General features: G+C 46.7%; 1 protein-coding gene across 2 annotated transcripts in view; it reads left to right on the top strand.

The window, feature by feature from the left end:
- ANO7 (anoctamin 7) overlaps nt 1–18,748 on the top strand; it is a 492,742-nt gene that overhangs the window by 318,797 nt on the left and 155,197 nt on the right. For both annotated transcript variants that reach the window (XM_063915810.1, XM_063915811.1), the window contains exons 6-8: nt 8,061–8,171; nt 10,092–10,213; nt 18,162–18,219. In XM_063915810.1, coding sequence (XP_063771880.1) covers nt 8,061–8,171; nt 10,092–10,213; nt 18,162–18,219 — 291 coding nt within the window. The remainder of the gene's footprint in view (nt 1–8,060; nt 8,172–10,091; nt 10,214–18,161; nt 18,220–18,748) is intronic.

Consider the following 18,748-nt stretch of genomic DNA (forward strand, 5'->3'; position numbering starts at 1 on the left):
GATGAAACCCTTCGCCAGGTTCTCTTTGATGTACTCTTCCATGGAGTGTGTCTCAGGCAGAGACAACGGATAAGTTCGGCCTCGCGGTGGAACCTTCCCTGGAATGAGGTCGATTGGGCAGTCCCATTCTCTATGAGGAGGAAGGATATCAGCAGAGGCTTTACTGAACACGTCCGTGAGGTCTTGATATGGAGGAGGCGGAACATCAGATGACCTGGGGAAGGAAGAACAAACAGGAAGAACTTTGGCTAAACAAGTCTCAGCACAGGAGGGACCCCATGCCAGTATTTGCGTAGTCGTCCAGTCAATTGATGGGTTGTGGAGACGGAGCCATGGAAGGCCTAAAACCACTGGATGTGTGGCTCTTGGAATCACTAAAAAAGAAATATACTCAGAATGAAGAACTCCCACTCTCAGACGAACTGGAAGAGTCCTTAAGGAAATGACTGCGTCAAAAATCTTGCTGCCATCCACGGCAGTCAAAGAGATGGACGAGGACAGTCTCTCGGTGGGTAGGGACCACCGTTTAACATAAGCTTCGGTTATGAAATTCCCAGCTGCTCCGGTATCAAGGAGGGCAATGACGTTCCTGTAACGTTGAGCAACTTGGAGCGACACTGGGAGGTTACAGTCATGAGGAGATGGAGAGGAGATCATTACTCCTAGCCGGCCCTCTCCTTGGCGAGCTAGGATCTGGAGTTTCCCGGACGTTTGGGACAGGCATTGATAGTGTGCGACGGAGCTGCACAGTAGAGACAGAGAGACTCAGAGAGACGTCTTCGGCGCTCAGCGGGAGATAGACGGGAACGACTAATTTGCATAGGCTCATCCTTGGATGGAGATGGTTGACGAGGAGGAGGAGCAGAAGATTTAGGAGTAGATGATCTTCCTCGCTCAGTTGCTCTCTCTCTGAAACGTAGATCAACCTTCGTGCAAAGAGAAATTAGCTCATCCAACTTAGAGGGCAAGTCTCTGGTAGTTAACTCATCCTTGATGCGTTCTGATAAGCCATGCCAGAATGCAGCATACAGGGCCTCGTCGTTCCATGCCAGTTCGGATGCCAGGATTTTAAACTGTATAAGATACTGTCCCACAGTACGTGTTCCCTGGCGTAAACAGAGAATCTCAGATGAAGCAGATGTTATCCGGCCTGGCTCGTCGAAGATGCGCCTGAATGTAGCTACAAAGTCAGTATAGGAGGATAGCAGGGGATCAGACTTCTCCCATAAAGGTGATGCCCAGTCAAGGGCTGAGCCACTGAGAAGGGAGATGATATAGGCAATTTTGGTACGGTCACTGAAGAAATTGCCAGGTAGAAGCTCAAAGTGGATTTCACATTGATTGAGAAATCCCCTGCAGAACCTTGGAGATCCATCAAATTTTGCTGGCGTTGGAAGATGAAGATGTGGACTGGAAATGGGTAAGGTGGGTGGGGTTACAGCTGGTGTCACTGTAGTGGACGCACCGGACGTGCCAGGTCCACGGAGGGTCGTTTGAATCCCATCCAGCCGTGTAGAGAGATCCTGGAGACAGCGGATGATGTGGCCCTGTGCAGCCTCATGATGTTCAAGTCGGGCTGCCAGTTCTTGCATTGGCCTGGCCGCTTGATCCTGGTCTCCGGCTGGATTCATTAGGTCAGTGCTTACTGTCACAACTGAGGGCCTGAGCTGACGGGAGGCAGCCTCAGTTGTAGGGGCTGAGATGTAACGGAACCTGGGAGGTTGTATCAGACCCCTAGACATGTAAGTAACATGTAGAATAACTGCCCGAAGGCGTGACCACGACAACCAGGATAAAAGTCAATGATGTTTATTATGACAAACTCCGTAACACAGCAGCAGTAAAAGGAAACATAAAAGTCAACAGAGGATAAATACAATTCCTGGGTACTACAGGGTGGCAAGGGCCACAGGCACTGGTAGTGTGAGACAGTTCTTATAATCTTCTAGTTGGAAAGTCCTTACCAGGCCTGACTGTAGCAATGGAGAGAACCCAGGATCGTACCAGCTGATGTTCCAGGAAAGGCTGGGCTGCTGAAGGTAAAACGGCTGCTGTGGATACTGGCTGGAACCAGACTGTTGTTGGTACGGAGTGGATACTGGCTGGAACCAGTTAAATAATAAATGAACTTGAGAGCGATGAAATAATAATGAAGTTTGGAGTTTGAGAGCGGTGAAATAATAATACCGGTGGAGAGTGGTAAACTGCAGAAAAGGACACCGGCCCTTTAAGAGAAGCTATACACTGCTGGAAGCTGGGCTGGAAGCAGGTGATTGTTTGAGAGCGGTGAAATAATAATACCGGTGGAGAGTGGTAAACTGCAGAAAGGACACCGGCCTTTAAGAGAAGCTGTACACTGCTGGAAGCTGGGCTGGAAACAGGTGATTGTTGTAGCTGGAAACAGGTGAGTCCAGAATGGATCGGAGAGTCAGGCTACACCGCAGATGGAATGCTGGTGCGGGTCTCTATAGCAGAAGTCTGGAGACAGGAGCTGGAACCTGGAAGACAACCACAGGAGAGAGACAAACTGGAACTAGGTTAGACAACCAAAGCACTGACGCCTTCCTTGCTCAGGCACAGCTTACTTATACCTGCAGCAAGGAAGGGGTTGGCTAGGCAATTATGCAAATCAACAATACAGACAGCAGATTGGTGGAAATGCTCAGATGACAAAATCCAAGATGGCTGCGCCCATGCAGACACTTGGAGGGAAGTTTGGTTTGTAATCCATGTGAGAATTGAAACAGTAATGGCGACGCCGGCCACAGGAGACAGGAGACGCCAGACTGACAAGTGCACATTTAACCACGCGGGCACAGCGGAGGCCGCGGCTGATGAAATCACCACTCTGACATTCTGCATGTGGAAACTCAGGAACAGCGGGATCCGGTCCTGGAACGCTGAGACAGCCTTAGGAGGCATCTGAAGGGTAAGTAATGGTGTCCAGATACCCGGATCGTGACACTTGGCCTGATGGTGTCAGCATTTTAGATGGTAGAGTACGCTCAGTTTCATTCTTGCCCTCTGCAAACGTTAATCCTTTCAAAGTGGGACAGCCTACCTCATCGAATCAGATCTCACATTATCACTTTGACTCCGGAGGTTTGTCTGTCGCTGACCTGGTGGCTACAGGACCAGCAATTGAGCAGGGGCCGTCCCTTCTGGATCCACGGCTGGGTCCTGCTGACAATGGATGCCAGTCTGAGGGGATGGGGTACGGTTTTGGAGCAACACTCTTTTCAGGTTTGTTGGACCAAGGAGGAGTCACTCCTCCCAGTAAACATTTGGGAGTTGTGGGCGGTGTTCAATGCATTGAATCTCACCCTGCCTCTGGTACAGAACAGGCTGGTACAAGTACGGTCAGACAATGCCACTACGGTGGCATACATAAATCATCAAGGCGGCACTCGAAGCCACATGGCTATGACGGAAGTTTCAAAAATCCTTTGTTGGGCGAAATGCCATCTGCCAGCGATATCGGCAGTGTTCATTCTGGGCTTCTTAAACTGGGAAGCGGACTTCCACAGTTGCCAGGATGTGCACGCCGGAGAGTGGAGTCTTCATCCAGATGTCTTTCAACTCCTAGTGGACAAATGGGGCCTACCAGATGTAGACCTGATGGCGTCTCGACACAATCACAAAGTTCCGGTCTTCGGAACAAGGACCAGGGATCCTCAAGCAGTGTTCGTGGAAGCATTGGCAATTCCATGGAACTTTCGGCTGACCTACTTGTTCCCTCCAGTATCATTCCAGCCCAGGGTCCTGCGGGAGTTCAAACAAGAAGGAGGATTTCTACTTCTAGTCACTCCAGCGTGGCCCAGACGGCATTGGTTCTCAGACCTGCAGGATCTAACGACAGAGCATCCTCTTCTACTTCCTCAGCGCCCAGACCTCCTCGTATAGGGCCCTTGTCTTTATCTGGACCTGGCCAGACTGGCTTTGACGGCGTGGCTCTTGAAGCATCACTCCTAAGAGCCAAAGGATTCTCTGAGGCGACCATTCAAACTATGTTAAAAGACCGCTTCAGCTTCAGCTCAGATTTATTACAGGGTCTGGAATTCTTACTTCACCTAGTGTGCTGATAAAAATTATGATGCATACAGATTCAGAACTTCCAGAATTCTGGCTTTTCCGCAAAAAGGCCTAGACTTAGGCCTTTGTCTGGTCTCAAGGTTCACATATCTGCCTTGTCGTATTGTTTCAGAGAATACATTTATTCAGGGTGTCTTACGGATTCGGCCTCCCTATGGGGGTCATTCCGAGTTGTTCGCTCGTTGCCGATTTTCGCAACGGAGCGATTAAGGCAAAAATGCACATGTGCATGGTACGCAGTGCGCATGCGCTAAGTATTTTAGCACAAAACTTAGTAGATTTACTCACGTCCGAACGAAGAATTTTCATCGTTGAAGTGATCGGAGTGTGATTGACAGGAAGTGGGTGTTTCTGGGCAGAAACTGACCGTTTTCTGGGAGTGTGCGGAAAAACGCAGGCGTGCCAGGATAAAACGCGGGAGTGGCTGGAGAAACGGGGGAGTGGCTGGCCGAACACAGGGCGTGTTTGTGACGTCAAACCAGGAACGAAACGGGCTGAGCTGATCGCAGTGTAGGAGTAAGTCTCGAGCTACTCAGAAACTGCTAAGAATTTTCTATTCGCAATTCTGTTAATCTTTCGTTCGCAATTCTGCTATGCTAAGATACACTCCCAGAGGGCAGCGGCCTAGCGTGTGCAATGCTGCTAAAATCTGCTAGTGAGCGAACAACTCGGAATGAGGGCCTATGTCCCTCCTGTGGCTCCATGGGATCTGGCTGTTGTCCTGAATGCCTTGCAAGAGTCTCTTTTTGAACCTCTTGAGACGGTGGACCTTAAATGGCTCATGGCCAAGGTCTTGTTTTTACTGGCTATTGCTTCTGCTAGAAGGGTGTCGGATTTAGTCGCATTGTCCTGTCATCCACCCTTTCTAATATTTCATTGTGATCAGCAGTTCTTAGAACTCACCTTGTAATTTACCTAAGGCCATCTTTTCACCTTAACCAAGAGATTGTGGTTCCTGACTTTATCTCTTCTGATTTGTCCTCCAAAGAGCGGTCTTTGGATGTGGTACGGGCTCTCCATATATATGTGAAGGGGACTGTCTCAATCAGGAGGTCAGACTACCTTTTTGTCATGTTTAGTTTTCACAAACGTCGCTGGCCTGCAAATAAGCAAACCTTGGCCAGATAGATTAGAATGGTGATTGCACAAGCTTATGCGCAAGCTGGTTCTCCCAGCGCTTGCTGCTATTAATGCCCATTCTACTCGGTCTGTTGGACCTTCTTGGGCGTCTCCCCGTGGCGCGTCTGCAGAACAATTGTGCAAGGCGGCTACATGGTCCTCAGTGAACACGTTTATTAGGTTCTGTGCCTTTGATACTTCCACCTCCCAGGATGCTTCCTTTGGAAGCCGGGTTCTTGTGCCTGCTACAGTGCATCCTCTCCCATGAGGAACTGCTTTAGGACATCCCCGATGTTATTCCCTGTGGAATACAGTGTACCCCGCTGCAGAAAAGGAGAGTTATGGTAGACTTACCATGGTTAACTCTCTTTCTGCGAGGTACATTGGGTTCCACAGGGCGCCCACCCTGAAGCACCTAACTTCTATGGGTTTGTATGGCATTAGCCGCTGGTCCCTTCTCCTGTCGTGAGCATGTGGTTCTATGTGACTAACATCTACCTTCTCTCTTACCTGCTCCTGCATTGGACTGGTTAACGAAACTGAGCTCACAGTGCCTGGAGGCGGAGTTATAGAGGAGGCGCCAATGCATCCTGGGGCAGCCTAAAGCTTTAGCCTGTTGGTGCCTCTGGATCAAGATCCACTCTACACCCGATGTTTCCCTGTGGAACCCAATGTACCTTGCAGAAAGAGAGTTAACCATGGTAAGTCTACAGAGCCGGCCTTAACCAATATGATGCCCTAGGCAAGATTTTGGCTGGTGCCCCCTAGCACCACCGCTGGTTCCGCCTCTGACCTTGCACCTCTTTCCCAGCACCATCACCCCTCACCCATAGCAGTCCTTATTTTCGTGTTTGGACCCCCTATACTTTAAATAGGAACAGTTCGCACATTTGGCGCACAGCCCAAAAAGAGGTGTGTTTTTGCTGGCAAGGTGCATGGCCACACAATAGTAACCCCAATTCCAATTACGCCACACAGTACTGCAACTTTATTCACATTTGATAATGCGATAGTGTCCATAATTCATATTACATCCCACAGTAGTATCACTTTACCTTATAAACGTTACTCCTCACAGTAGAGCCGCTTATTCACATTATATCACACTGAATTGCTCCTTATTCACATTACACCACACCCTATTGCTCTTTATTCACATTAGAAGACACAGTAGTGCCCTTTCTATATGCAACGCCACATAGTAGAGCACATTATACACATAATGCCACACATTAGTAATGCATTTATACACATAATTCCACACAGTAATGCCCCTTACACATATGAGACAACTTATTAATGTCCTTATAAACATAATGCGCCTTACACATTATGACAACCTTTATTAATGCCCTTTTACACATAATGTCCCTTACACATATGCTGCACATTATTAATGCCCTTATACACATAATGACACATAGTGCCACCTACACATTTGCTGCACATTATTAGTGCCCCTTTACACATAATGACACACATACAGTAGTACCCTGTAACACATATGCCACACATTATTAATACCCTTATACACATAATGACACACATAGTGCCCCTTAAACATATGTTGCACATTATTAATGCATTTTTACATGACACACATAATGCTCCTTACACATATTCTGAACACTACTGCACAACCAACCCACTCGCATACACACAGCACTCACACTTTTACTAACACTGTGACCTCTGCATCTGCCTGGATACAGATGTGTCCTCATAAATCTTGCCTCAATGCTGACGTCGGGCACTTTTTTTTTATGAAAATGCATCTTATTTGCATTGCTATGTGGCTAGGATGCACAAGCAGCTTCTGCTGATTAAAATGATATGCAGCATGCCTATATACTGTGTGAGACTGTGGCTGTATCTGCATATGAAATGCTACACACAGAATATAGGCATGCCGCATATCATTTTAATCAGCAGAAGCTGCTGATGCCCCTAGGCATATCAAATGCCCTAGGCAATTGCCTAGTTTGCCTATGCCTATGGCCGGCTCTGTAAGTCTACCATAACCATTAAACACTTGGGAAAGTAAATTGCAGTTTAACCAAGAAATACGCTTTTTCTGCTTTCTTCACAGTTGTGATGATCTTCACATCATCACTTTATACTAAAGACTGAATATAGCTATAGCTTCATTTATCATGTCCCATGTGTATTTTCATTGCTATACGTACAAATCCTAGTTACACATGGTAATATATAAAGGCACTCCACGGCGATGTATCTCCGCCTATTCTTCTTTTCACCCCTTGGAATGAGTTGCAAAGTAAAATGAGTACATCTTGCTAAATCATACCTCCCAACTGTCCTGATTTTTGTGGGACAGTCCCGTTTTTTTCGAACTGTCCCACCCGCGGGCTGCAGTGTCTCACGATGGGGAGGGCATTCGGGAGGGTCCTATCACTACTGCTCTTAATAGAGCAGTGCCGGAGAATGGACGCTGTGCGCATGCGCACAGCATCTATTCACAGGTGACAGAGGAACTGGGGGCATGCCAGCAGCTCACAGAGCGCTAGCGATGCCCCCACTTTAATGAAAATGGACGCGTGGCAGGCGGTATTGCCACAAAGCCACACACCCTTTTTGGGCGGGTGTGGATTGGCCGCGCAGAGCAGTCCCTACTCTCTTATACTTAAAGTTGGGCGGTATGTTAAAGCTACAGTATAAGCCGTAATGTGTTCAGGGGCATATTGCAGAGAAATGGGAGGGACCCAGTACAGAAGCTAGGACATGCCCATCTCATATCTAAATCTCCATGCACATATTACGCCTGATATTCTATCACTTGTTCTGGTTGTTAGGCTTATGGAATGCTTTATTTCTGCTTTTTGTTGCAGCACTTTCTCGAGATTGAGGACCTAACTGTGAATTTCATGCTGCTTAGTGCTCCGTTTGCAACCTTGTGTCACAGTGCGGAGGACATGTCCATGAGAGCCCCCCTGCACGAGGTCTGTGTGTGCTAGGAATTACACAACTGCCATTAGTGTTGGAATGTCTACTGAGTAATTAACAAAGTACTATTTTTAAACGTTGTAAAACTAAGTATCAGTGATGTAGTGTTTTATTTTCTCAGAAAAGCTTACATAGCAATCTTTCTATTTAGTGTCTTGATTTGATGCTACTCCTATTTACTTTTCTACTATACTGTATCATCATAGGCCCTAATTTCTGATGTGTGCTTGATGCACAGCACAAAACACTTTGGTTATGCACTGATGCATCTAAGTAAGTGTTGGGCAACAGACGACTGTGGGGCCACATGCGACCTGCCGAGCCTTCACTTGCAGCCCCCAGCTTTTTTCTACTTTGTTGTTATATATGTTATAGCTTGTAATGCTTGTTTAAAAGATTTACTGCTTTGTTAATACTGCTACTCTCCATATAACAAGATGATAGTGTACATGAAGGTCCACACCTACTCTCCATCTCACAAGATGATAGTGCATATGAAGGCACACTCTCTCCATCTCGCAAGATGATAGTGCGCATGAAGGTACACGCATACTCTCCATCTCACAAGATGAAAGTGCACATGAAGGCACACGCCTACTCTCCATCTCACAAGATGATAGTGCAAATGAAGGCACACTCTCTCCATCTTGCAAGATGATAGTGCATATGAAGGCACACACTCTCCATCTCGCAAGATGATAGTGCGCATGAAGGTTCACACCTACTCTCCATCTCACAAGATGATAGTGCACATGAAGGTACATGCCTTCTCTCCATCACACAAGATGATAGTGCGCATGAAGGTACATGCCTACTCTTCATCTCACAAGATGATAGTGCATATGAAGGCATGCACTCTCCATCTCACAAGATGATAGTGCACATGAAGGTACACGCCTACTCTCCATCTAACAAGATGATAGTGCGCATGAAGGTACACGCCTACTCTCCATCTCACAAGATGATAGTGCGCATGAAGGTACACGCCTTTTCTCCATCACACAAGATGATAGTTCACATGAAGGTACACGCCTTCTCTCCATCACACAAGATGATAGTGCACATGAAGGTACACGCCTACTCTCCATCTCACAAGATGATAGTGCACATGAAGGTACATGCCTTCTCTCCATCACACAAGATGATAGTGCGCATGAAGGTACATGCCTACTCTTCATCTCACAAGATGATAGTGCATATGAAGGCATGCACTCTCCATCTCACAAGATGATAGTGCACATGAAGGTACACGCCTACTCTCCATCTAACAAGATGATAGTGCGCATGAAGGTACACGCCTACTCTCCATCTCACAAGATGATAGTGCGCATGAAGGTACACGCCTTTTCTCCATCACACAAGATGATAGTTCACATGAAGGTACACGCCTTCTCTCCATCACACAAGATGATAGTGCACATGAAGGTACACGCCTACTCTCCATCTCACAAGATGATAGTGCACATGAAGGTACACGCCTACTCTCCATCTCACAAGATGATAGTGCACATGAAGGTACATGCCTACTCTCCATCTCACAAGATGATAGTTCACATGAAGGTACACGTCTACTCTCCATCTCACAAGATGATAGTGCACATGAAGGTACACGCCTACTCTCCATCTCACAAGATGATAGTGCACATGAAGGTACATGCCTACTCTCCATCTCACAAGATGATAGTGCACATGAAGGTACACGCCTACTCTCCATCTCACAATATGATAGTGCACATGAAGGTACGCGCCTATTCTCCATCTCACAAGATGATAGTGCGCATGAAGGTACACTGCTACTCTCCATTTCATAAGACTTTTATTTGTGCTCTGGTTCCAACTCAGAATTAGCGCCCTAGTGCTCATTTTGTTCAACACAACATTCAACGTTTGTGTTTTTTTTATGTCATTTTTATTAGATCCACAGTAGTGAATCCAGCCATTGGCATTTCCCTGGTTCTAAATGGTTTTTCAAAGAAAATGTCCCAAGACATCCTCCAGAGCTGTTCACCTGTCCCTTTAGAACTTCTGCATTTACTAAGTAAGGTCACAAGAAAAGTATATGTGTTCACTATGTACATGGAAATGACTGCATACCAAGAATGTCAATCAAGGCCTTTAACCTGTTAGTTGTACTGTAAATGACAGTGATATTTTTTAATAAATGATGATCCGGGACTGGATTTGTGTTTGTTTTTATGCTGCCTTTAATGCTTTCAACTGTGCTCCTTGTAGAATATATATTTGTGAAGGCTAGTCCATAGTTACTGACTTTCTGTCAGCTGCTCTGGGGTGGGGCAGCCAGATTGGCACAGCGGGGGTCATGAGGGGCACATGAAGACGATTGCATCATTGTGGTCTCGCTCCCCCCTATACAATGCTGAGATTATGGCATTGTAAAAATAGGATTTTAATACCTACCGGTAAATCCTTTTCTCCGTAGAGGATGCTGGGAACTCCAAAAGGACCATGGGGGTATAGATGGGATCCACAGGAGACATGAGCACACTATAAGACTTTGATTGGGTGTGAACTGGCTCCTCCCTCTATGCCCCTCCTCCAGACTCCAGTTAGAGAACTGTGCCCAGGGAGACGGACATTTCGAGGAAAGAATTTATTGTTTAAACACGGTGAGTGTCATACCAGCTCACACCTCGAACATGCCGCCAAACGTGACATTCTAAAGAACACCAGCCGATGGCATGAAAAAATATACAGCAATATGCTGACCAAAAATGTAACACAACCTGTGTGTAAACACGACCAATAATAGCATACCACATGCCATGGTATGAATAACTTCAGCAACAGACTTGACTGAAAAGAAACACCATCTGAATCTAACCACCAATAGCTGCAGATACAGTACGCACTGGGACGGGCGCCCAGCATCCTCTACGGACTAAAAGAAAATGATTTACCAGTAGGTATTAAAATCCTATTTTCTCATACGTCCTAGAGGATACTGGGAACTCCAAAAGGACCATGGGGTTTATACCAAAGCTCCAGACCTGGGCGGGAGAGTGCGGACTACTCTGCAGCACCGATTGAGCAAACATGAGGTCCTCATCAGCCAGGGTATCAAACTTGTAGAACTTAGCAAAAGTGTTTGAACCCGACCACGTAGCTGCTCAGCAAAGTTAAACCGCTGAGACTCCTCGGGCATCCGCCCAAGAAGAGCCCACCTTCCTGGTAGAATGGGCCACCACCGACTTCGGTAATGGCAATCCAGCCGCAGAACGAGCATGCCGAATCGTATCACAGATCCAGCGTGTAACAATCTGCTTAGAAGCAGGAACCCCAATTTGGTTGGGAGCATACAGGACAAACAGAGCCTCTGTTTCCCCAATCTGAGCCGCTCTGGCGACATAAATATTCAAAACTCTGACTACATTGAGAGACATGAGGTCCTCATCAGCCAGGGTATCAAACTTGTAGAACTTAGCAAAAGTGTTTGAACCCGACCACGTAGCTGCTCAGCAAAGTTAAACCGCTGAGACTCCTCGGGCATCCGCCCAAGAAGAGCCCACCTTCCTGGTAGAATGGGCCACCACCGACTTCGGTAATGGCAATCCAGCCGCAGAACGAGCATGCCGAATCGTATCACAGATCCAGCGTGTAACAATCTGCTTAGAAGCAGGAACCCCAATTTGGTTGGGAGCATACAGGACAAACAGAGCCTCTGTTTCCCCAATCTGAGCCGCTCTGGCGACATAAATATTCAAAACTCTGACTACATTGAGAGACTTCGAATCAGCCAAAGCTTCTGTAGCCACAGGCATCACAATAGTTTGGTTCATCAAATAGGGCTCTTGTGAGACAAAGCCGCTAATTCCGACACCCACCTTGCGGACGCCAAGGCCAACAGCATGACCACTTTCCAAGTGAGAAATTTTACTCAACCTTTCGTAAAGGTTCCAACCAGTGTGACATAAGAAACTGCAACACCACGTTAAGGTCCCATGGTGCCACTGGGGCCCAAATCGAGGTTGGATGTGCAGCACTCCCTTCATGAAAGTCTGAACTTCTGGAAGGGTGGCCAATTCTCTGTTGAAAGAAAACTGATAAGGCCGAAATCATGCACTTTAATGGAGCCTAACTTTAGGCCTGCATTACTTGCAAAAAATGGAGAAAACGACCCAGCTGAAATGCTTCCGGAGGAGCCTTCTTGGATTCACACCAAGACACATACTTCCTCCAAATACGGTGGTAAAGCTTCGCCGTTACTCCTTTCCTAGCCTGAAACAATGTGGGAATGACTTCCCCGGAAATACCCTTTCGGGTTAGGATATGGCGTTCAACCGTCATGCCGTCAAAAGAAGCTGCGGTAAGTCTTGATACACGCCCGGTCCTTGCTGTAACCGGACCTCTCGTAGAGGAAGAGGCCAGGGATCTTCTATGAGTAAGTCTTGAAGATCTGGATACCAGCCCTCCTTGGCTAGACCGGAACAATGAGGATCGCCTGAACCTTTGTTCCACTTATGTTTATCACCCTCGGAAAGAGTGAAAGTGGAGGGAACACATAGACCGACTGAAACACCGATGGTGCCACGAGGCCGTCCACTGCTTTTGCTTGAGTGTCCCTTGACCTGGAACAATATCCCTGAAGTTTCTTGTTGAGGCGAGACGCCATCATGTCTAATTGAGGAAATCCCCAAATACTTGTCACTTCTGATAAAACTTCATGATGAAGACCCCACTCTCCTGGATGGAGATCGTGTCTGCTGAGGAAGTCTATTTCTCCGTTGTCTACACCCGGAACGAAGACCGCTAATAGAGCGTTTACATGCCTTTCCGCCCAGCGGAAAACTTTTGCGGCTTCTGCCATTGCCGCTTTTCTCCTCATTCCGCCCTAGCGGCTTACCTACGCCACTGCTGTTAAGTTGTCCGACCGAATAAGACGGGCAGATCGCGAAAAAGATGTTCCGTTGTAAATAGCTCTTAATTCAAGAATGCTTATTGCAGACAAGCTATCCGGCTTGATCTTTTTCCCCTGGAATTTCTTCCCCTGGAAAAACTGCTCCCCAGCCTCGGACACTTGTATCCATGGACACCAGGATCTAATCCTGGATCCCGAACCTTCGTCCCTCTAGGAGGTGAGAACTGTGCAGCCACCACAGGAGAGATATCCTGGTCCTGGAAAATAGGATTATTTACCGGTGCAAGTGCATGTGAGACCCGGACCACATGTCCAACTGGTCCCGCAAAAACTACTCTGGCATTTGACCTGCTCACCGAATGGCCTCGTAGGCCGCAACCATCTTCTTCATCAACGGAACGTATTGATGGGTTTACACTGTTGCAAATCAGATCTCTTTTCCACAGGAAAAATCAACTCTTAACAGTTCAGAATCTAATCTTATTCCCTACTCCGACAACTGCGTCATTGGGATCAACAGTGATTCTCTGTGTTGAAGTACTGTCACAGAGAGACAACGATTTCTACCACTTGTTTCTTGACCCGTAGTCGGGAGAGCGTCCCAGTACAGAATAATAATGGCTCTTACTATTGGAGGAAAAGCATCATACTGCCACCACTCCGGTGAAATGGCAATGACAAACCTGAATAGCAAAACCATGTAAGCTTAATGCAGATGAAACCGCATTTACACCCTCTTTCTTCTTATACAGGTTGGAGATCCCTGCCCTGAGAGATTCCCTCTTGTAGTTCAATTTCTTAAGTAGAAATATTTTTGTGATTGTTCTGACCGAGCTGTCCGGCTCAGAAACACGAAAAAGCTTGAATAACATTTTTGTTTTGTTTTTGTGACAGAGACAGCAGGACAACGTCCTGATCCTGACCCAACTACTGTATGGCGTCGCATACTACCTCCCTGTCCAGAGAAGAATCGGTGAGGGGAATCATCTGGAAACTCCAGTATGTCCCCCTTTGGACTTCTTAACTCACTGGTCCAAGTCCATTCTAGGACCGACTGAAGAGTATTAGACGAGGTCCCACTGGTGTGGGCTCCAGCAAGATAGACCCAGCGACATGTGGTGGATGTGGTAGAAACAGAGGACGATATCTGCTTCTGCGAACTTGAAAAAAGCTGCAGACCTCTTACCTTTTCACCTTCCTCTACCTACAAAGAAGGGGAAAACAAAACGGTATCCAACCGGTCAAAATTACTGCAATCCACAAAACATGCGTCACCATCCGTTGTGAGGGAACATAGCTCAAGAAGGTAGACTTACCAATGGTATCTGCCGAGATCAACTTAACAAAGCCATCCCCAAACCAGGTTACACCTTCATAGAGAAGATACTCCAGTATTTCTCGGAGTCAGTGCCTACCTCTTGTAGTCGCACGGCAGCATGCTGCAATGTTCTAGATAAGACCCAACTTAAGGAATATCCCATCTCTCCCCAGGGTAATTATTTCGGATAACAAGGTAACCGACCATCTCTGAATACAAGCACTCCCCCATGCGCATGTAATGCAAATATCATCAAAGCATATAATTAAAATATCACTTAGCTTCCTGTATACGATCCTTTGTGACAGGGCCCCGTGCAGACCAGGGGTTGACTTTCATTTTATTCTATCCACGGCGAGAAAAGAATAAACACTCGTACTCCTCGTGAGGATTTAAGACCATCTATTCTCGTCACGGCTGACCTAGAGCCTTATCAACAGAGCGATCAGCATATGATAAGGAATAACTTTACTTCAGCATTCATTAGAAATCGTAATATGAATATACATATTAAAATACACATATACACACATATTATATATATATATATATATATATATATATATATATATATATACATCATACGTATATGTATTTTGTCAGGAACAGCAGGGTCCCTAGTGACATTAATGTGTTCTGAATGCGTATGAACATGTACTGAATGCCAATGTTGTGGATCTTACCATGAAACATTTTGGTCGACATAAGACATAGTATTCGTCGACAACAGGGAGTAGTAACCGGGCAAAATAACATTCTTTGAACCCCGAGGGGTCTGAGGGAAATATATATATAATTTTAATATCACTCCCCCACAAATACTACCACGTCTGTGCTCAAGCTACAGCTCAATGGATCCTTACCATATATATATATATATATATATATATATATACACACACACACACACACACACACACACACACACACAGTTATAGGTTTTTTACATTATCATGTTAATTTCCACCCAGTCATACAGTTGGTGCCGACAGGGTCACCCACATACGACTGTCTCCCATACCGTGTTTACTTTGGAAAAGCTTACAACTACCAACATGCTGACACTTCAACTACTGAATGAAGTATCATCAGGAGTCGGCAACGCCGACAGAGGGATTCCCATAGCTGTTTGTGGCAGAGCACTCACACATGTCGACACACGTGTACTAAATCGCTATAATGGGTAGATTCCAGTATCTGACAGGGAAAACACAGACATTTTTAACAACTCATTAACCACACGCTCATTTATATAAATTAAATAGTGCTTCTTATATAAACCTATAGTGCACTAAACACTGTGCCCCCCTCCGTTTTTCACTGTTAGATGTCCCACAGTGTTTTTGGTGGGCCAGCGTCTCTGTGAGGAGAAAATGGCGCTGTATAGAGTTGTGAGGGCTAAGCCACGCCCCCTTCTCGGCGCGCTTCAGTCCTGATAATTTTTGACATTTTTATACTGGCGGGGGACTGTATACAGTGCCTATGCACTGTATACTTCTTTGCCAGGATGTATTATGAGGTATAATTGCTGCCCAGGGCGCCCCCCCCCTGCGTCCTGCACCCGTGTAGTGCCGCTTGTGTGTGGGAGCAATGGCGCTGCGCGGTACCTCAGAGACTCTGAAGTCTTCTGCCGTCACTGAAGTCTTCTGTTCTTCTAATACTCACCCGGCTTCATTCTTCTGGCTTAGTGAGGGGGTTGACGGCGCGGCCCCGGGAACGGGCAGCTAGGCGAACCAAGTGATCAGACCCTCTGGAGCTAATGGTGTCTAGTAGCCTAAGAAGCAGAGCATTGAAACTCACAGAAGTAGGTCTGCTTCTCTCCCCTCACTCCCACGAAGCAGGGAGCCTGTAGCCAGCAGTGCTCCCTGAAAATAATAAACCTAACATAAAGTCTTTTCAGAGAAACTCAGGAGAGCTCCCCTAGTGTGTGTCCAGTCTCTCTGGGCACAGAATCTAACTGGAGTCTGGAGGAGGGGCATAGAGGGAGGAGCCAGTTCACACCCATTCAAAGTCTTATAGTGTGCCCATGTCTCCTGCGGATCCCGTCTATACCCCCATGGTCCTTTTGGAGTTCCCAGCATCCTCTAGGACGTATGAGAAATAGGGGCATTGCTACAATTATGAAATTTAGCGCAAATCACGTCATTGACCATCATAGTGCACCACACAAATTGCACCCATTATAGAAATGCCTACTGTATGTTTGGGTGCCTCCCAGCCGTTCCAGGAGAGTAGGGAAATATAGTATGTGCTAGTCTTGTCTTCCCTCTCAAAGGAAATGCATTAAGGGGCATGTTTATCATAATCTGCATTTTTAATGTGGTTTTGAGAAAACATTTTCGCATAAATTCGCAAAGTGAAAATTAATATTTTCATGTAAATGTACTAAGTTTCTCTTGCCATGAGACGGGCTGTAATAACAGCTTTTCCTGGTGAATAGCTGGAAGTAACGTGGTAGCATAACACTGTCACACTGCTTCCTGGTTCAGGTCCCCGGCACATACTGAGCATGCACTGCTGGCGGCTGGTGCGTGCGTCACTGGGGGGTGGCAGACTGGGAGCCTGAGGCTGATAGGTTAATGCCATCTGGAGATGGCGAAATCCTATTGGGAATGCATTTCGGAGCTTGCTAAATTTTATAGTTTTGCAGCCCATATAGAAACATGGTTTGTGTATGTTCAGATACTTGCTCTTTTTTGCTCTACTCCCAACTCTGAATAAGGCCTTATGGTGGGCCTGATTCAGGCCTCGACACAAATGCGCATTGGTTGCAAATACTGACATTCGGTACTTTGCTCATGTGTTTGAGCAGTACAGGTTCTGCAATGTCGGATGTACTGCGGCTGCAGACATCAAGAGATTGACAGTCTGCAGCCGCTTGGGGCAGGGAGGGCACGTTTTGTGGTAGTACAGAGGCCAGGATCTACGCCATACTTACCTAATCTCCTGGAATGGCCAGGAGACTCCCGAAAATTGGGTGGCGGTCCTGGTTTTCCTGGAAGAGAGGGCAAGTCTCCCGGCCAAAGGCACCTGTCCGCACTTCCCTGCAGTCGCACACAAGCTCCCGCAGACAGGAAAGGGGGGGGCGATGAGGTGATTCTTGATGAATTGCGCCATCGTGGCCCTGCCCCCTTCCTCATAATGCCTGTAATGTCGGCATTGTGTAGCGGGGGCGGGTCCACGATGATACGCCCCCACTCCACCCCAATCCAGCATCACCCCCCCCCTCCATCACGCCCCCAGTGTGCTGAGCCACACCCCCGCCATGCCGAGCTGGCTCCCTCTTCCCAGAGGAGGCAGCCTGGATATTAGCAAGTATGGAAACAGATGTAAAAAAAAATTGATGCAGAGTCTTCAGCTTTGAGAGCCCAGCTGCACAAGGGAAACAAATTATTCTTACCGGTCTTATGGTCTCCCCTTCATCTTCCCACTGGGGAGGGGGCTGCATGGAGGAGAAGAGGGGGTGGGGGGGAGTGGTGGTCACAGTCACATACCTCACTTACACATATTGACACTAACTGCTACTGCAGTAGGCGCCGGGTCTTCTGCAGCAGCCGTGAGTGTAGGTATGTGAGTGAGTGAGTGAGTGAGTGAGTGTGTGTGTGTGTGTGTGTGTGTGTGTATCTGTGAGTGTTTGTAAGTATGTGTGAGTGAGTGTGTGTTTTGTGACCGCCCCCTCCCAGTAGCACCCTCCCCAGTAGGAAGATGGAGGGGTGCAAAAAAACTTAAATATCTGCAGTAATGTAATGCAAGCTGGCAGTAACTTTTCCTCCATCTATGTCTTCTTTACAGATATCTGGGAAGTGGTAACAAAGAAACATTTTTCACAAATACCCAACGTCATCAGATGGTGCGTATATATTCGAAGTAAACATCAATGCACTTCAGGTGTCTTGAACAGTGGTTCTCAAATTTATTTTTACACACTAAAGAGTGACATCCACATACAGATGTAGCCACGCTCATCGTGCCTATGTCTAGGCACTTTCCCAATTTGTTTGCCATGAATGCATTTGCGCCTAAGGCACGTACGCCTTAGATGCGAAGGCATCCCATTCACTTTCAATGGGCCGGCAAAATACGCAGCACGGCGTGTGTGCACATAGATGGGATGTGTAGCTACGATGAGCATGGCTACATCTGGTATGTGACACACAATTGTAAAGATATAAAAATAAATGTAAAATAACCTTATTGGATTAATAAAATATGTTCTCGTGCACTGGGTTGTCACTTATTTCACATAGTAAGTGTAGAAATATAAAGAGGGTGCAGCTTTGTTAAGTGTTAATCGGAGCTGGAACTTATTTATACACATACTATACACAACACTTATTGTATCATTAGGTGCTAGTTTACTTGCACCTTACTAATTACTA

The sequence above is a fragment of the Pseudophryne corroboree genome, chromosome 4 (genome assembly GCF_028390025.1).
Source record: "Pseudophryne corroboree isolate aPseCor3 chromosome 4, aPseCor3.hap2, whole genome shotgun sequence".
Taxonomy (NCBI): domain Eukaryota; kingdom Metazoa; phylum Chordata; class Amphibia; order Anura; family Myobatrachidae; genus Pseudophryne; species Pseudophryne corroboree.